The 15,732-nt window shown below is 35.5% G+C and overlaps 1 protein-coding gene across 4 annotated transcripts in view; it reads right to left on the reverse strand.

Moving 5' to 3' along the window:
- Nucleotides 1-730: 730 nt before the first annotated feature.
- RPS6KA5 (ribosomal protein S6 kinase A5) overlaps nucleotides 731-15,732 on the reverse strand; it is a 71,560-nt gene continuing 56,558 nt past the window's right edge. For all 4 annotated transcript variants that reach the window (XM_059850144.1, XM_059850146.1, XM_059850148.1 and 1 more), the window contains 6 exons: nucleotides 15,334-15,427; nucleotides 12,907-13,077; nucleotides 9,341-9,532; nucleotides 8,582-8,741; nucleotides 7,432-7,595; nucleotides 731-6,469 (listed from right to left, as the gene is read on the reverse strand). In XM_059850144.1, the coding sequence (XP_059706127.1) occupies nucleotides 6,230-6,469; nucleotides 7,432-7,595; nucleotides 8,582-8,741; nucleotides 9,341-9,532; nucleotides 12,907-13,077; nucleotides 15,334-15,427 (1,021 nt within the window). In that variant the 3' untranslated portion in view covers nucleotides 731-6,229. The remainder of the gene's footprint in view (nucleotides 6,470-7,431; nucleotides 7,596-8,581; nucleotides 8,742-9,340; nucleotides 9,533-12,906; nucleotides 13,078-15,333; nucleotides 15,428-15,732) is intronic.

Genomic DNA, 15,732 nt, shown 5'->3' on the forward strand with positions numbered 1-15,732 from the left:
CTTCTACTAGGACTCCAGCAAAAGTTTTTATCTGGAAAGAAACAATTTTGCAGGTTTCTTTCTCTGCAGGGGAAAGAGATCAATACTGTTAAGATACCTGTGAACATCCATTTTTGCTGCAGGAGCATCTTAAGACTATCAAGATTGAAAGCCAATGCCAAACTTCATTTTTGTAATCCAGATGCACATTAAGATTCAAAGCCTGATCTCACTTTGGTCCTGAAGTAGATCTCAAGTCTTCCTTTTAATTTGACAGCACTAAAAAATTGAACTGACCAGCCACAGCTGCATACCAATGGGACTGACATGGTGATACGTACTAAGCAGAATCGTATGAACACTTAAACTTAAAAGCAGCAGGGACACAGCACCTTGAGCTCTAATTTGTAGCATCCCTCTACAGTGAACACATCACCAGAAAGTGAGATCCTGTTCCCTCAAGCAGGTGTAGCTTACAGAGTAATTGCTATGTACAGCAGAGTTAACCACTTAAACCATGTGAACTCATTAAGGAGACACCTGAGAAAAGCTTTGAGGTATTTGCTGGTTTTGTGAATTGAGTTTCCCTTCTCCACTGCATATTACTTTTATAGGAAAAGAACCATATGTACTATTGAGTGAGCTTCTGCAGACCATATGATGATACCTCTGTAAGCAGTCACCTCGAGTAACTCAGGGACAAACTTCAATCATTGTCCTCTCTCTGCAGCGTCATCTTTAAATTTTCCCCTTCTCACTTTTCTAAACTCCAAAGACGTTAAACTTGAAAGCTTTTTTAGCATAGCTGAATGTCACACAAAATCACCCATAACTTAGATAAAATGTACTTGGCTAGACATAGTTTTATCAGCAAATACCATTAATATATATGCATATTTTGAAATGTTTACCTTTCCAAGCAGATTTACTTTGGTTATTCACAAGACCTAATCCTAAATCCTTTGATTTTTCTCCTGCTTATGCAAATAGACCTTTGGTCATAATCATACTAAGACAACTGCATATTTAACAAAATAAAAAAAACAACTAGGGAAAATCAGGTGAAGATAAATGAGACCAATTTTAAGTTTTGATGCTGGATTTGTTGACAAATATCTTTGTATTAAGAAAGCTGTAAGAAGTTTGCAATCAATTTGCAATTTCATCTGTTAGGTTTTTTGGCAGTTCCTGAAGCAATTAAAGAAGAGTTCTGTTTTTCTTTCCTTTATTATTGGCATTTCAAAGGAAGTTAGCAGACTTCTGCATGACTCTTGTAAATACAGTTAGATTGGTTTCCAATTTTTAAAAGCAATTTTACATGTGAATAATATGGATTCCTTTCTACCACTGAGTAAAGTATTAGTCAGACCAGCCCATAACATCCCTGCTTAAACACTTAAAATTGTTTCCCAGACAGTTGCTGTCTTCCATTTGTATCACACAGACCATGAAGGTTGTCAAAATACATGTTTTCTTGAAATTTACATTACTGCAGGTCTCTTGCTTTTCTCCATTATGCAGTTTCTGGGTACAACAAAGAAGAGACTGTTTCAGCTGGTCTATGTAATTGAAAGCATATCTTCACTTTCTACTGCAGATTACAGGAATCAGTCTGAGTTTTCTTTTCTACACAGGTGTTCTGAACATTCAGAATCTATTTAATATGTGATACATAAAAATGTGTGATGGCAGATGAGAGCTAGTAAACAGCTCTGAATTTCTTCTACTTTTACAGAATCCAGTGCCTTGTGGGCCAAAGGACCAAACTGAGAAGTGTTTCTCACTAGCAGACAAAGAATAAAGCACTTTTATCTCTTTACAGCTGAAATACCCATGTTATATTCTGTTCTCTCAATCCAGAATATTGAGTCAACTACCTCAACTGAAGGAAGGCAATATTGTGTTTTGCCATGTAAAAACTGTATTTGAAAAAGACTGTCACTTATAGGGGAAGAAATAAAGACCATTAATTTAGTAAAAACACCTGGAATGATACCAGAGACATAACAAATTATTTCACTATGATGAACTAAATGTTATAAAGCTACACACACACATTCTCAGGGACCTGCAGAGGTAGGAAATATGTTTATATTGGACAACTGGCAAGAAAGCTTGCAATTCATTGTCAGTGAATGATACATGCACATTAAGATAGCCGGGGGAAGAATTACCCCTGAAAATATCTGCCCCGAAGCTTCTCACCTCTGACTTCCTATAACCTTCTTCCTCTTCTGTGGCAGCCTTATCTGGTCCTCCAAATCTGTGTGAGCCCAGAACCCCTTTTTAAACAAGCTCTCTTATTCGAGGCATATTACTTTAAATTGAGATCTAGACATGCAATACAGCATGTATCTACATGCATGCAGACAACACATGCACAGATTATAAGATGCTTGTGCAACATTTCATTATAACCAATGACCTCATTTTCTGCTGAGAATTATTCTGTTCTCAAGATGACTGAGAAGGGATACAGCTGTGCAGGAACTGTTATTTTGTTCTGAAAAGGAGCCATGGAAAAGGGCTGAGGAAATACATCCATCAGCAGAGCCAATTTGAAACCTCAATCCATTCTGTGATGCAGTACATGATCCCCCTTGCCCCCAAGTGTTTAATGAAGTACTTAATAGGGTTTTTTTTATAGCAGTAAACAATATATATGCCAAATACACTGATTCTTTTCCTTAAAGTATAGATATTTCACTAAGCCAGAGGAACTGTAAGTTATGTTCTTTTCTTTGCACTTCTCTAAATCCTTTCGCAGAATTACCTGCTAATACTAGTATTTGTGTTTCTAAAAGTATTACAAAGAAATGGCTTTACCAGATACTGAGTTCTTTGAAGATTAGATTAAAACCAGCTGCACTAATTGAAATCTCTACTCATAAGAAATTTGACTATTCACACAAATCTGCTTACAACATTGCTGACATTGTTGTATTTCTGACAGCAGTCAGGTATTGGTAAAGTTAAACATTAGACATTAAAGCTGATTGACGCATAGCAGCACTGTGAAGAAAACTTAATCCAAGTATACACATAATTCACAGTGTAGCATCCCTTCACCAAGACAATATAAAGTATTTATAGTTCTAGTGAAGATTAACTTGTACACTTCAAATTTGAACCAGTGGTCTGAATGTGAAAAACATGGCCCACGGTCTTTATATGACCTTGAGTTCCAGGCTGGTCAACTCTCTGCCAAGAGTAAATACTCTCCTGCAGGACATCAGAACAAGAAGTAAACTTATACTTGAGCTGCCTAGTTTGCAACTCAAGTTTCAATGCATCAATGTGTATGGACATCAGCAGTTGTCTATGTAATGCTAATCTAAAAATTCAGACAGCTTAGTGTCAAATCCACTTCCTCGAGAGCTCTGTTACCTGGAAGCAGCAAGCAGTCATAACTGGGTATGACTGGTTCAAAGCAAACACAAGATGACACCTAAATGTACTTAGCCCTGCCCAAAAGAAATACCCTCGGTTAAAATTTTTATTAAACAACTACTGTGAGAGCACAAGGAGGACACAGAAATATTCAGCTATAAAAGTTGTCTTTGACACAATTGATGTATTCTAATAACTTTAGTCTCACAACAGTCTTTCAAAACCTGTGTAGAAATAAAGATTGACAACACAGCCATTATCTCTAGCATTTAGTATCTTGTGCAAACATTCTTGTTGTTTCATCAGTTTGTCAAGAAACAGTTTAAATTTTCCAACAGGGAAACAACATTTCCTAACATCCCATGTTCCTAACATTTAAGTTCTTTCAGCTGGGTCACAATATTCCAAATCCACCTGGTATCCAACAGTTTCTTACACTTAAATGAAATCAGACTGAAATTGCTTCTTGTTGTCCTTATCCCGAAGACGAGTTTCACAAACTGCTCAAAGTGCAAACTTTATAGGCAACCTGTTCTCCAATCTCCCAATTCACTTATACTGTCTGCATAACAAGTATTAATGGTGGATTGTTTGTTGTATTTACAGCAAGTTTATTTGGGAGAGGAAAAGTATTCTTTTACAAATGAGCCATGTTCACTATTGAGATATACTTCCAAAGAGAGCATTTAGAAAGCAAACCTGAATATATTACACTGACAATTATTTTTCAATACTTTAACATAGGCCACTTAAAATTGGTTGTGTTATTAGCACATAGACTGATCTTTAAATATACTACTTCTACATAAACAGTGCAAATCTCAATATTCACATCAACCTGAAATTAATGCTGCAATTACTGTTGACATTCACATCAAGAAAGTAGTAAACTATTTCACATGAGCAATTCCAAAACCGCAGAATGCCATTATTAATATTAAAGAAACACAGAACAAACATGTTGGGCTTCAAAGCCATGTTTTGATACACACAATCCGTGTAAACATGGATTTATTGTATTTGTCAATACTGATATCTGATATAATTCTATAAATAAAACCACTGATATAAACAATTTCTATAACCTTTTTTTTTTTTTGCATAGGGTTTGGATTAAGGTTACTTTAAGATAGAGACAGCCGTTAACAAAATCCTCTGGTCAATTAGTCTTCCATCACACAAATTTAGGCAAATGACAAGGAGCCTCTCTGACTTCAGCGGAAACTTACACATGTAAGCATTTGCAAAACTGGAGTCATTTTGAGCACTTAAGTTACCCCTAGTCATTGAGAATACAAGCTATAAAAGAGCTCTCCATAAATTTATAAAATATACTGATTTAAAAGTTTATGCTGATGTTTCTCTAAGTCACATTTATGATTCCCAACAGTTATGTACATACTATACTATCACAGTAGGAAATACTTCACTGCAGAACACCACAGTGAACAAGTCGTGAAGCACAGTGTTCAATATAATTTCCCTTTAGTATTCCCAGTGCATAAGTTGTTAACATCTACACTACACAAGGTGCCCAGGTCTAGTATTTGTTATATACAATGTAAAAGCAAGATAGAAAGAGCTTTGCATTTTACAGTAAGGAATGAAAACAGTGGGTAATATACAGGGATTCACTCCTGCAAAGTACAGAATTCTCCTTCACTATGACCACGACCACCAAATATGGTGGATTTCAGGTCATTCAGCCCATTAAAACAGTGCTCAGCACCTTGTAGGAAGAGAGATCTGAGTGCACTTTATTCTAAAACATCTCCTTTGGATGTTATAAAGTGCAAAAAATAAAACATATATTCTAATATTTTACAGTCACTATCAGACTGCCATATTTGCACAATGCAAAATTCAAATAACTTGGTATGCATTTTCATGGACCCTATAATAACAAATGTTGAAACTGGAGTTTTCTCATCTTTAAAAAAATCTTAGTATTTTAAAATTATTGTGTAATTATAAAAAGAAAATATAAATTATAATTAAATCTTGAAATAGGTATTTTGACACGTGGCCATTTTCCAAAGCATCAAATATGAAATTTAATTTTCTCTTATAGCATTACATTTTAGAATCTTTAAAATCTTTTAGAAGCTAATAACTTCAAAAAATAAAAGTTATTGTATCACAGTACTAGACATCTCACCTTATCAGATATCTTTTACCCTATGAGTGTTTAAAAAAAATAAATAAATTTTAAAAAAAATCTAAGACTTCTATTCTCAGTTGTTTAGAACAAGATATGTGGAGCTATTTTTTAAACAAAGTAAGAGCTCCATAGTGCTTCATTTTGATCTTAAAATTCAAATAAATGGGACAAATCATAACCATAAATTTAAAAGGCTTTAGAGTACTGTACTGCTTTGGTGCATTGTATCAATGATAGTTTACATGCTTAAGAACCAAATTCTACAATATTCTTCACAGAGCTGGGTAAGAGCAGAAGATCCTGAAGTTCTACATATGTTACAGAGCTTTCCTTGCTTTGAGCAGTGGGGAAGGAACTGGGAGGAAGACTGTGACACTGAGGAACAGTCTTCTTCCAAGCAGTACCATGAGCAGAACAGCTACTTACCTCGAGCTTGGCTGCACACCAGTAATGTAGCCCTCAGAGAAAACAATGCTGGTTGTATAACAGTATTACACTATATCCAGTGATACCAAACAACGCTAGAAGGAAATGTATGGAAATACAGAGCTAAAAAGGTATGACTAAAATACATTTCTAAAGCAACAAGAGTCTTCCTGTAGCAGCCTGTAAGCCACAGGGAGGAAGGGCAGGAGAAGACAATGCAGGTACTGCTAAGTCTGTAACCACTGAACTCCTCAAGACAGGATATTCTGCTGCTCAGTCGGAGAACTGGAAGATGGTTTCCGGGTTATTGCTGTCTGTAGGGTTTGTGGGCTGCAATGTCTTTGTGGGTGTAGTTTTACCATGAGAATGAGAGGAAGAAGAATGGGAACTTTCACTGGAGCTGCTACGTGTCTCTGTGCTTGTACTCGTTTTTTTCATTTTCCTTCTTTTTGCAAGAGGTGCCTTGTCCACATTCTGGAGACAAAATCCTTCCCTTTTGTACTTGTTAAAGGCCTGTTTCGAAATAAAAGGTAATTCTAAGTTTTTCAAGATATTTAACACATTTTACTTATTGTGAATGGTCTATGGTACTTCACAAGAGAAAATGTAATTCCTTACTAACTCCTGTTGTAGCTGTAACAACAACTCTACCAGCCTTTACAGATACGTAAGAGCCAATACATAACATTATTGATTGGCATCTTCCTCTCCTTGTTCTTTTTAGTTTAGAAGTATTTTTTACTTAGCCTTAACCTATTTAACACTACATTTTCAGAGAGGACAATGCTAAATTACAGTTTTTCTTTCAGCCCAAACTATGTTGCATTGTCAGGACCTCTCCAAGAAACAATTACTTTGCTTTTCTCTCCTTCCTAAAAAGCACCCACAAGTATTTCAGCATAGATCTGCTCAATTTTGATTTATTCTCTGTAGAGGGGATCATGAGAATCAACACTATGTTTGTAAAATAGAGTTGCAGTTCAAATGATTTTAATAAATATACAATCGTAGACAAGCAAGTCCACTAAAAAGCACATTTTTACATGATGTAAAAACCACAAACTACATATATTCCAGAAATTCTACCTCAATTTAGTAACCATAAGTAACTGTTTGACTTTTTGTCCTTAAGTTAAATATAAAGTTTTGGGGTTTTTAATAAAAGTTTGAAGACCTTTTCATTGATTTCTCTAAGAAATAGAATACTTTTAATTGCTGTTTCAAGAACAGTACTCAATGCCCAAATCCTCATGAAAATAAATATCTCCAAGAAATTTATGCATGCTTCATCATTCCCATTTTCATGTACTCCATCAAAGATGCTATGAGAAAATGTTATTGAGGAAAAAAATCCACCTATAAGCATATGCTGAATTATAAGGACAGATATGTGTAGTTTTTAAGAGAAAACAGAGACAAATCTAGATTACACATTACAAAACATAGCACACAACAAAACATTTCTCAGAACTTACATGGAAAGTGGCTTTGACATATGTGTGCACTGCAGCTCCTGAAGAGCCTAAGTTATCAGGTGTCATTAGAGGGTTAGATGAGAGCTGGCTGCCATCCTGAAGCCACTCGTTGTATCTCAGGCTGGACATTTTAATCCTTTTGTTTGGATCCACTGTGAGAAGTCCTAATAGAAACATATTACATTCTTCAAAACTGTCAGTTGTTTATCTTCAGTCAACAGAAAATGCAAATATTAAAATCTTAATAAAATCTCATGCATTGCTTTGATAAGTAACTAATGTCAATATTTATCCTAGGTATAAAAATATTTATCTTAGATAACACTCACACAATGTTATACTATCATCCTCTCCAGAAGAATCCCAAAAGCAAAAAATTTATATTTAACTGTTTGAAAACTCACATCTCTCTTCACACAAACTCACATCTACCAAATTATTTCTTCAATTAAAGCCTGTCTAGGATAAAGTTCAAAAGAGTAAGCCTCAGATTCCCTGCACAATTCACTCAAGTCTGAATCTGGAAATCCCTACATTTTTGGCAGAAAAATTCCTTACAAACCTGCTTCTACAGAAATGCAGAACTCCATCTAAGTAGCATTAAGGTAGGTGCCTAGCTTATGATGAAAACATAATTAGATGCTCAAAAGCTTAAGGGGACCAAAGCATGGCAAATGTCAATGAAGTAGCTCAGAAATACAGTAAGCAGTCTTTGTACAAGAATTAAAAAATAGCCAATGGAAAAGAAACAGTAATAAATTCATTTTCTGCAAAAGCTCAGCTTTTAAGACATTTATCTCCTAAGCTGTTTTGGTTTTTTAGAAAAGCAAAAATAACATAATAGAAAAACTCTGCTTTTAAATATAAGAGTGAGTTCACTTCTTCCGAAGCTCTTCAGTTCCTTGTAACCCCACTAACCTTATCAGCATCTTACCACATTAGAAAACTGCTAGGTGTACAAGCAATTTTTAATGCATTCTGATGTGCCCATAGCTACACATTGCTTGTATTAGAGGTCAGTACACAGCTCCAGCTGTGCATATTGCTCTGTCAGGTTAGACACTTTGGAGCATCCAGATATTGTATGGTTCTCCAAATTTATCTTTTTAAATAAAAACATAATGTACAATAAATACTTGTAAATACATACCTCGAATTAGTTCTTTAGCCTCTTCAGAAACATTTTTCCAAGCCTCTCCTTCAAAGGAAAATTCTCCCTTTTTTATTTTCTTCATAATTTCCAATGCGCTGGTACATGTTAAACTTCTGTCTTGAGACTGAAATGGTACCTGCCCTGACAGCATCGTGTACTGTCACAAGAACAAAAGCAGCCTTAGGAAACACAGGGTATTTATAGACAACTCTACTGTTAAATATGAAGGGCTGTTGTTTGCATCACCAATGCTACACAATAAAACTTGGCCTAACATAATTTTAAGGCTATCGAATATTTAAAATATAGAAGACTTCCTCTGGAGTCCCTGTTAGAAAAAACATTCATCTATTCCAGGAAGCTATGAACAAAATATATTTCTACCCCATTTATATCACATGAAACTAATTTTCTGTAGATCAGAATACAGGCTGATTTCTTCTCTGAATTGTAAGTGTCAGATTATATGGATGCCTGTAAAATCCCCTAACAAGCATATATCTTTTTGAGAAGCTGACTTTATCAAGTAATTTTTCCATTCTCAAAAATGTTAAATTTTATTTCCTACTTGCTAAAAAAAATTCTGCTTCTGGAAAAGATCTGTCTTTGGAACATATTATTTGTGTAGCAGTACTTTCACCTCCCTTGAATTCAGGATGAACCCAATTTATGTATGAAATCATCTCCAGTTCCTTGCACTTTTACAAAAAATAAATACATGCAATAAAATTATAGTTAAAAACCTCAATCACTCACCAAAATGACCCCCAAACTCCACAGATCACAAGACTCATCATAACCATTGTGATTCAAGAGCTCTGGGGCAGCATAATGAAGAGTAAAACATGGAGTCTTAAGAGGCTGATTATCAGGTGGTTTTAAACGAGCAAAGCCAAAATCAATTATTTTTATTTCTGAATTATCAGTTTCATCTGTAAATAGTAAATTCTGAAAAGCAAAGACAAAAATCAATATTAGCACTGGGTACAAAATTGGTTATAATTATCTTGCTACATCTATCACTACAGAAAATTTTCCATTATCTAGAGGAAAGGTGAACTGCGAGACACTGAGGGAAGAGAAAAACAGAAATAACAATACTCTGGATTGTAAGAAATGCGACGTGTTTACCTGCCCCTGCATATCTGCAAGTCAGGGCAGTTCTGAGATTACTAATGAAAATGGATATGTGGCACAGAATAGTAGAGAAAAGAATTCTGGGAACTTTGACAAGAAAAAAACCCTAAGACATCAACATGTTTGGAGATGAGAGAATTGCCTTCTTCCTCAAACAAAAGCAAATCCTCTTAAGCTTCCACTTCCTTCTGGCATGCTGTGAACAACAGCCTTCTTGTGTGGGGGATTTCCACTGCTCCTTCTGTCTTGAGACTGAACAGTCTTTGCTACTCAAATGGTACCACGGTATTGCCATGAGGACAATAATGCACAAGAGTCATTTGAAAGAGAAGGATGGTGATAAAAAGGTGCACCTTGGTATGAAGAGGTGTTAAGAGTGCACCAATAGCTCAGAGGTTTCACTGAGAGCTGTCTGGCATGGGTGGCAAAGCCAGTATGAGTATGTGTTCTGAAAGAAACCTGGGACCAACAGCATTCAAGCACTGAAGGTCACATAACAGTCCCACCACAAAACTACTCCTTACACCAAGGCAGAGACATTGGTACAGCAGACCCCGAGAATTCCAGCTTTACACACTGTAATGCGGCACTTTGGACTTGAGGACCGACAAGCTGTTATCAGTTTGGAAAATATAAGGCAATCTGCCTTTTTTTTTTGCCCTGAGTATTTGTATTTGCCAAGAAAGATACAAGAGGGAAGTTAAGTTACAGAAAAACTGTCTGAGGCCAAGATGAATTATAAGCTAATTCTACCCTTCCCTTCAGCTTCTGAGAGAAGAGCATCATTTTGCTACTGCCTTTACTGCTCAATTTATGAATGCTAGAAAAAAGTCTCAATATTAGAAATCTTATAGTCCTATCTAACCTTGTAATACAAAAGGTGAATGACTCACACAAAGTAATTAATTTCAAACTCATTAACAAGGGTAAAACATGATTGCTAGACTGCCAGCGGATCAATAATGAGAACCTGAGACCATTCATTATGGACAAAAGAAAATAGCTGCTACAAAACAGTATTTTAGTATTTTTGCTTTCTGTACTGCTGATATAGCTTAAGGCACATTCAGAGAAGTCATTTTTTAATTGTTGTGTAAATGGATCTACAGGAAGCCTAATTTCAGCAAAAATATTCATACAAGGATAAGTGATTAATATAATAGTCTTTTTTCCTATGGTGATGTTATATTGTCTACAAGTAAATAAAGAATGAATAACATTGGTTTAAAAAGACCTTTCTTATGATAAAAATTAAATTGGTTATGCACGGAAAGAAAGGTACAGTCCAAGTATCCCATACAGAGTTCAGGTATTTCTGTTAATGAGGCAAATAAAGTGTGTTTCAGAACCCTCCCATCCCCCAGATATTTAAAGCTATATTTCACATATACTTTAGGATATATAAACAACATTCTCGCACACTTGTTATGTATTGCTGTAATACCTTTAGAACCCAGTTCACAGATTTATGATCACAGAAACAGTCCTCAAATCCTCTACTGAGAAGCTCCAAATAGGGTCACATATGCTACATAAACTCTTTATTCCTATGAATTCTCTATTTTCTGTCCATACTTTTCCTCTGTTTTGCAGACCAACATATGTGATCTAATTAGTACTAATAAACAGAAGTCTTCCAGTCCATAAAATTCAAAGTCTCACTCTTAGTTACATTTAACCAGCCAGACTTAAAAAAAAAATAATTATCAGCAGCACATTAGATTGCAAAGTTGAGCAGCAAAAAAATCTGACTGGAATTCTTAGAAAAGCCATAAGAATTTCCTATATCTCTTTTTACAGAAAAATGCACTAACCATGTCTATACTGGGAAACCTGCATATCCCATACCAAGTTCATGTCAGAATCTAAAATAGTAACTTTTAACACAAGCAGGAAGGAGACAAGCAGCTTAAGTCCAACTATGTGGAGGCAACGGATTCTGCAAGCTGTTTGCTACCCCTTCATTACTTGACTTCCCAGACTTCCACTCTTGAACATAATGTAGAATTGAAGGTTACCTAATCTACCATGCAGCTGAAGCCCTGCTTTACTGTGCGTTTATATTCAAAGTGGAAGTAAGACTAAGATGATAAGAGTAGAAGAGAGAAAGAGGGGTTGGTTTCATCCTTTTAATAATTACTTTTGTCAAATATGCTTTTCTTACCCTGGTGATGTGACTCTTGGAAAAAGTTTTTCTGATGACTTTTTCAACTCACACATTCAAATTTCAAAATAGTCCCTCTTTAACTGTTTACTTATAACAGGAGCCCAGGACAGAGATTTTTTCAAACTCATATATTTTGGATTGGTTTTCAAAAACAACTAGCAACACCAAGAAGGCTTCTTTACCAGTTGAATTGGAATTACTATAAAATACCAAGTCTTTCATATCACAGAAAGTATGTTACAATAAGATAAAACATCAGTAGGAATGGCAGATTATTTTTTAACTCTAGCTACAAAAGGAACATCTATTTCCTGGGGTATGATGGCTGTCATCACCCTACAATAAACATTCTTACTGGATGAATCAACATTAATCTACACTATTTTCAGGCTCGAGAAAACATACATCCCAACCCACCGCTGGCAAAAGCACCCAAGAAAACACTGGCTCCAGGAAGCAGAACAAAGCCAGTGGTCAATCTATAAGAGTAAACTGAATGGTCTAGAAGGCACAATGTTGCTGCACAACAAAAATATCAGAAAAGCAGTTACTGGAAAATAGATATTAATAATTTTCTCTTTTGGGAAACTACTGAACTTGCTGAACTCAAATCACACATCTCTCTTAGTGCTCATTTCACACTTAACTGGAAAAGAAGCCCTACTAAGGAAATTAAGATCAAACAAAAGATGGAAATGTACAAAAGATGGAAATGCAAAATACCCAAGCAACCTAGCTCTGCTTATGAACTGTTTCACACAATAAATTCATGGTAGTGAAAAATGTCTCCATACAGGCAAAGAATGTTTTTGAACAAGTTAAGAGTAGAGATTGCTTACAGTTACTTTTACCTATGAACAGAAAAATATCTACAGAATTTGCTAAGTAAAAGTGGTAATATCTAATTAAAAATACAGAAGTAGAAAACTCTGTAACAAAGGCTGGAGAAACAGAGGTAAATTACATTCCAGACATTTAATAACTTATTGTCTAAATATATATATACAAGTCACTATACCTCAGGTTTCAGATCTCTGTGGACTACTCCTACATCATGCATGTGGCTCACTGCTGAAACAAGTCTGCGCATAATGTGACTGGCTTCCGTCTCACTGAAATGTTTCTTTTTCTGAATACGTTCAAGCAATTCCCCTCCCTTCAGCAATTCCATTACTAGGAATGTGTGAAGCTGAAACAATTAAAAAATAGCATGTTAGAAATTTAACATTACAAACCAATATTCACTCAGGAGTTAGGTGCTATTCTGACAGGCTCTCAATGTTTGAAGAAACAGCACTGCTGCTTGTAGTAATTAGGAAGACCAAAAAAAAGCATCAAATGTCAGATGGCATTTTACCCATCAATCTTGTTGAGACTGAAGAATAATGTGTTCCCCATGTGCACCCATATTTATTAACAAAAATGCAATGCCACCAGCTAAATGTATAAATTTGTAGGGAGATGAAGAGGCTTTACTTAGGTTAACAAGTAAAGCTGGAAAAAGCAAAAGTTTTGCTGTCTAAGCCTGTTCTGATATAAGGATATGTATCTATTAATATGCTTAAGGACTTAACACTTAAATGTTACGAAATCCTTTAAAAGCACCCTGAAACTTAACCTCTGAAATCAAAAATTATCTAGAACTTGTGATTTTATCCCCTATGGAGTAGTAGCCAAAACTACTCCATCATTAGAATTACAATAGATATCTTCCCAAAATTTTAGATATCTTCCAAAAATTAAAGAGCATTTTTTAAATTAAAAAAGCAATGAGTTTTTAAAAGGTTGCTCTCTTCAAGGCAATATATAAGCAGGGGCTTAGACAACATTGGCACACAATCAACTGCAATTCAAATGTCTTGTCATTAAACAAACAGCAGACTTCTCAGAACAAGGAAGTAAAGTCAGCATTCTCAAGAGGCAATGGATGTAGGCATGCCAGGACTTCTAGCCCTTCCCTCCCCTGAATGACAGTAACAAAAGTATTTGCAAGCACAGCAAAAAAGCTTTGGGAAGTGGCCAAAAAATGGAATTCAAAGCAATAGTCAGAAGGTGCACACTTTATATACTAAAGAATAAAAGCAGAGCTATGTGGACAAAAAACAGTAACATTTCTTAGAACAACCAAGGTGTCTAGTAGTGCTTGAATGATATCCTCTCCTGCAAATTTTCTTTATGCTTTGGAAATATCTGACAGGGATGTTAAAAAGGATAAAAAGACTTTTTTCACTAGAAAACTTCTGGCTCACCAAGAGACTGCAACCCAATATTATATGGTTGGAATACTTATGGGGAATTTGAACAGACTGATATCGGAGCAAGTTAAAAACTGGAACTTCTTTTTATTAAGACAAACTGCAGAAAGGTCAAAACTAGAAAATTCCCATCAGTTTCGGTCTTCAGAATATTGTGCACAAGTAATGTGAAAGCTAACACCTGGGAGCTACCAGAAGGAGCTAAAAATACAGTGGGTTGACTGGTTGAGAGAAGCCTATTCAGTGGCACAGCAGTCTGGAGAACCATTTTTTTAGATTTAGCATATTCATGTTACTCAAAGAAAACTGAAAGAAATGTCCTGTTCTACAAGTGTGCACTCAGACTGTGCATATATGTAAAAAAAGGGGTTTCTTGTCAATAAAAATTACAGTACAGACACTGTATCCTCCCAGAGAATTTTGAAGTGCTCTACATGAGCTCTCTGCTAGTCCCAGTACAAACAGCATGAGGGGGACAGACTCATGTGGAGAGGTAAGAGACCCCTTGTTCCATTACACAATCTATAGACCAACACAGAACAACAGATTAGTCTAGGTTGGAAGTGAGCTTTACAGGACATCTGGTCCAAAACCCTAGCTCAAACCAGAGCCAAGTTCCAAGTCAGATCAAATTATTGTTTATTCCATGCTGTGGAGTTTGTGTTACATTAAAGGCAAAAGACAGTTAAGGTATCTAAGTAAACTGATCTTAATAGATTTTCAAATAGAAACTCTACTTTCACATTTGGTAATCTGGCAAGCTATTTGGTTATCTCCATTAAGTTACTAATGTGTAGGAAAAGATACTAGATATATAATCTTCATATGCAACATTTCTAAATTAATTCACAAATACTGTTTTAAGATTTATAATGATTCTGGGGGGAAGGGGATAACAAATTTCAGTATCATAGATACAGAAATTGGGCCATGAACACATTGTATGATGGCAATCAAAGACAAAACAGAACAATGAACAGAATTCAAACCTCTAATGTTTTTGCATACTGTTTTGGTAACTGCAAGAATGTTAGAATGCACAATTTCTGCTTCATTTTCTATACTGACTAGACAAAAGCCCTAGGAAAAAAGTTGCCTCAACAGTTACAGAATGCTTAAGACCAAAAAGTTCTTGGGAAAACACATAGCAATATGTTTGGCAGGTGCTGATTACAGTTTCCTCAAAATACCTGGTCATGAAAAACTTCATGTAACTTCACTACATTCGGATGTCCTTCGCAGAGTCTCAGAGCTGTTATTTCTCTCTGGGTGTTGGCTTCCATTCTGGAAAAATCGAGCAGTCATTTTGTACCAATTTACTGAGCAAATTGCACATTCCAAGTATTTTTTTTGAACTGTTTGCAATCCATATTTTTTTACTATTTCAACCACTTGAACACAATTAAATGCATATTAAAATTAAGTGGGAAAAAAACTCTCCTCATTACACTGCAATTTAGTCCATTAAAAAACCCACACCCAATTCAAACAATGTTTTTAATGCAACTGCAACTTCCTACAGCAAAAGCTGATGTGATACAGAAGAGTTTCAATCTAAAACAAACTATCCCCTTAGTTCAGAGCAATTT

Source organism: Haemorhous mexicanus, chromosome 6 (assembly GCF_027477595.1).
Source record: "Haemorhous mexicanus isolate bHaeMex1 chromosome 6, bHaeMex1.pri, whole genome shotgun sequence".
In the NCBI taxonomy this organism is placed as follows: Eukaryota; Metazoa; Chordata; class Aves; order Passeriformes; family Fringillidae; genus Haemorhous; species Haemorhous mexicanus.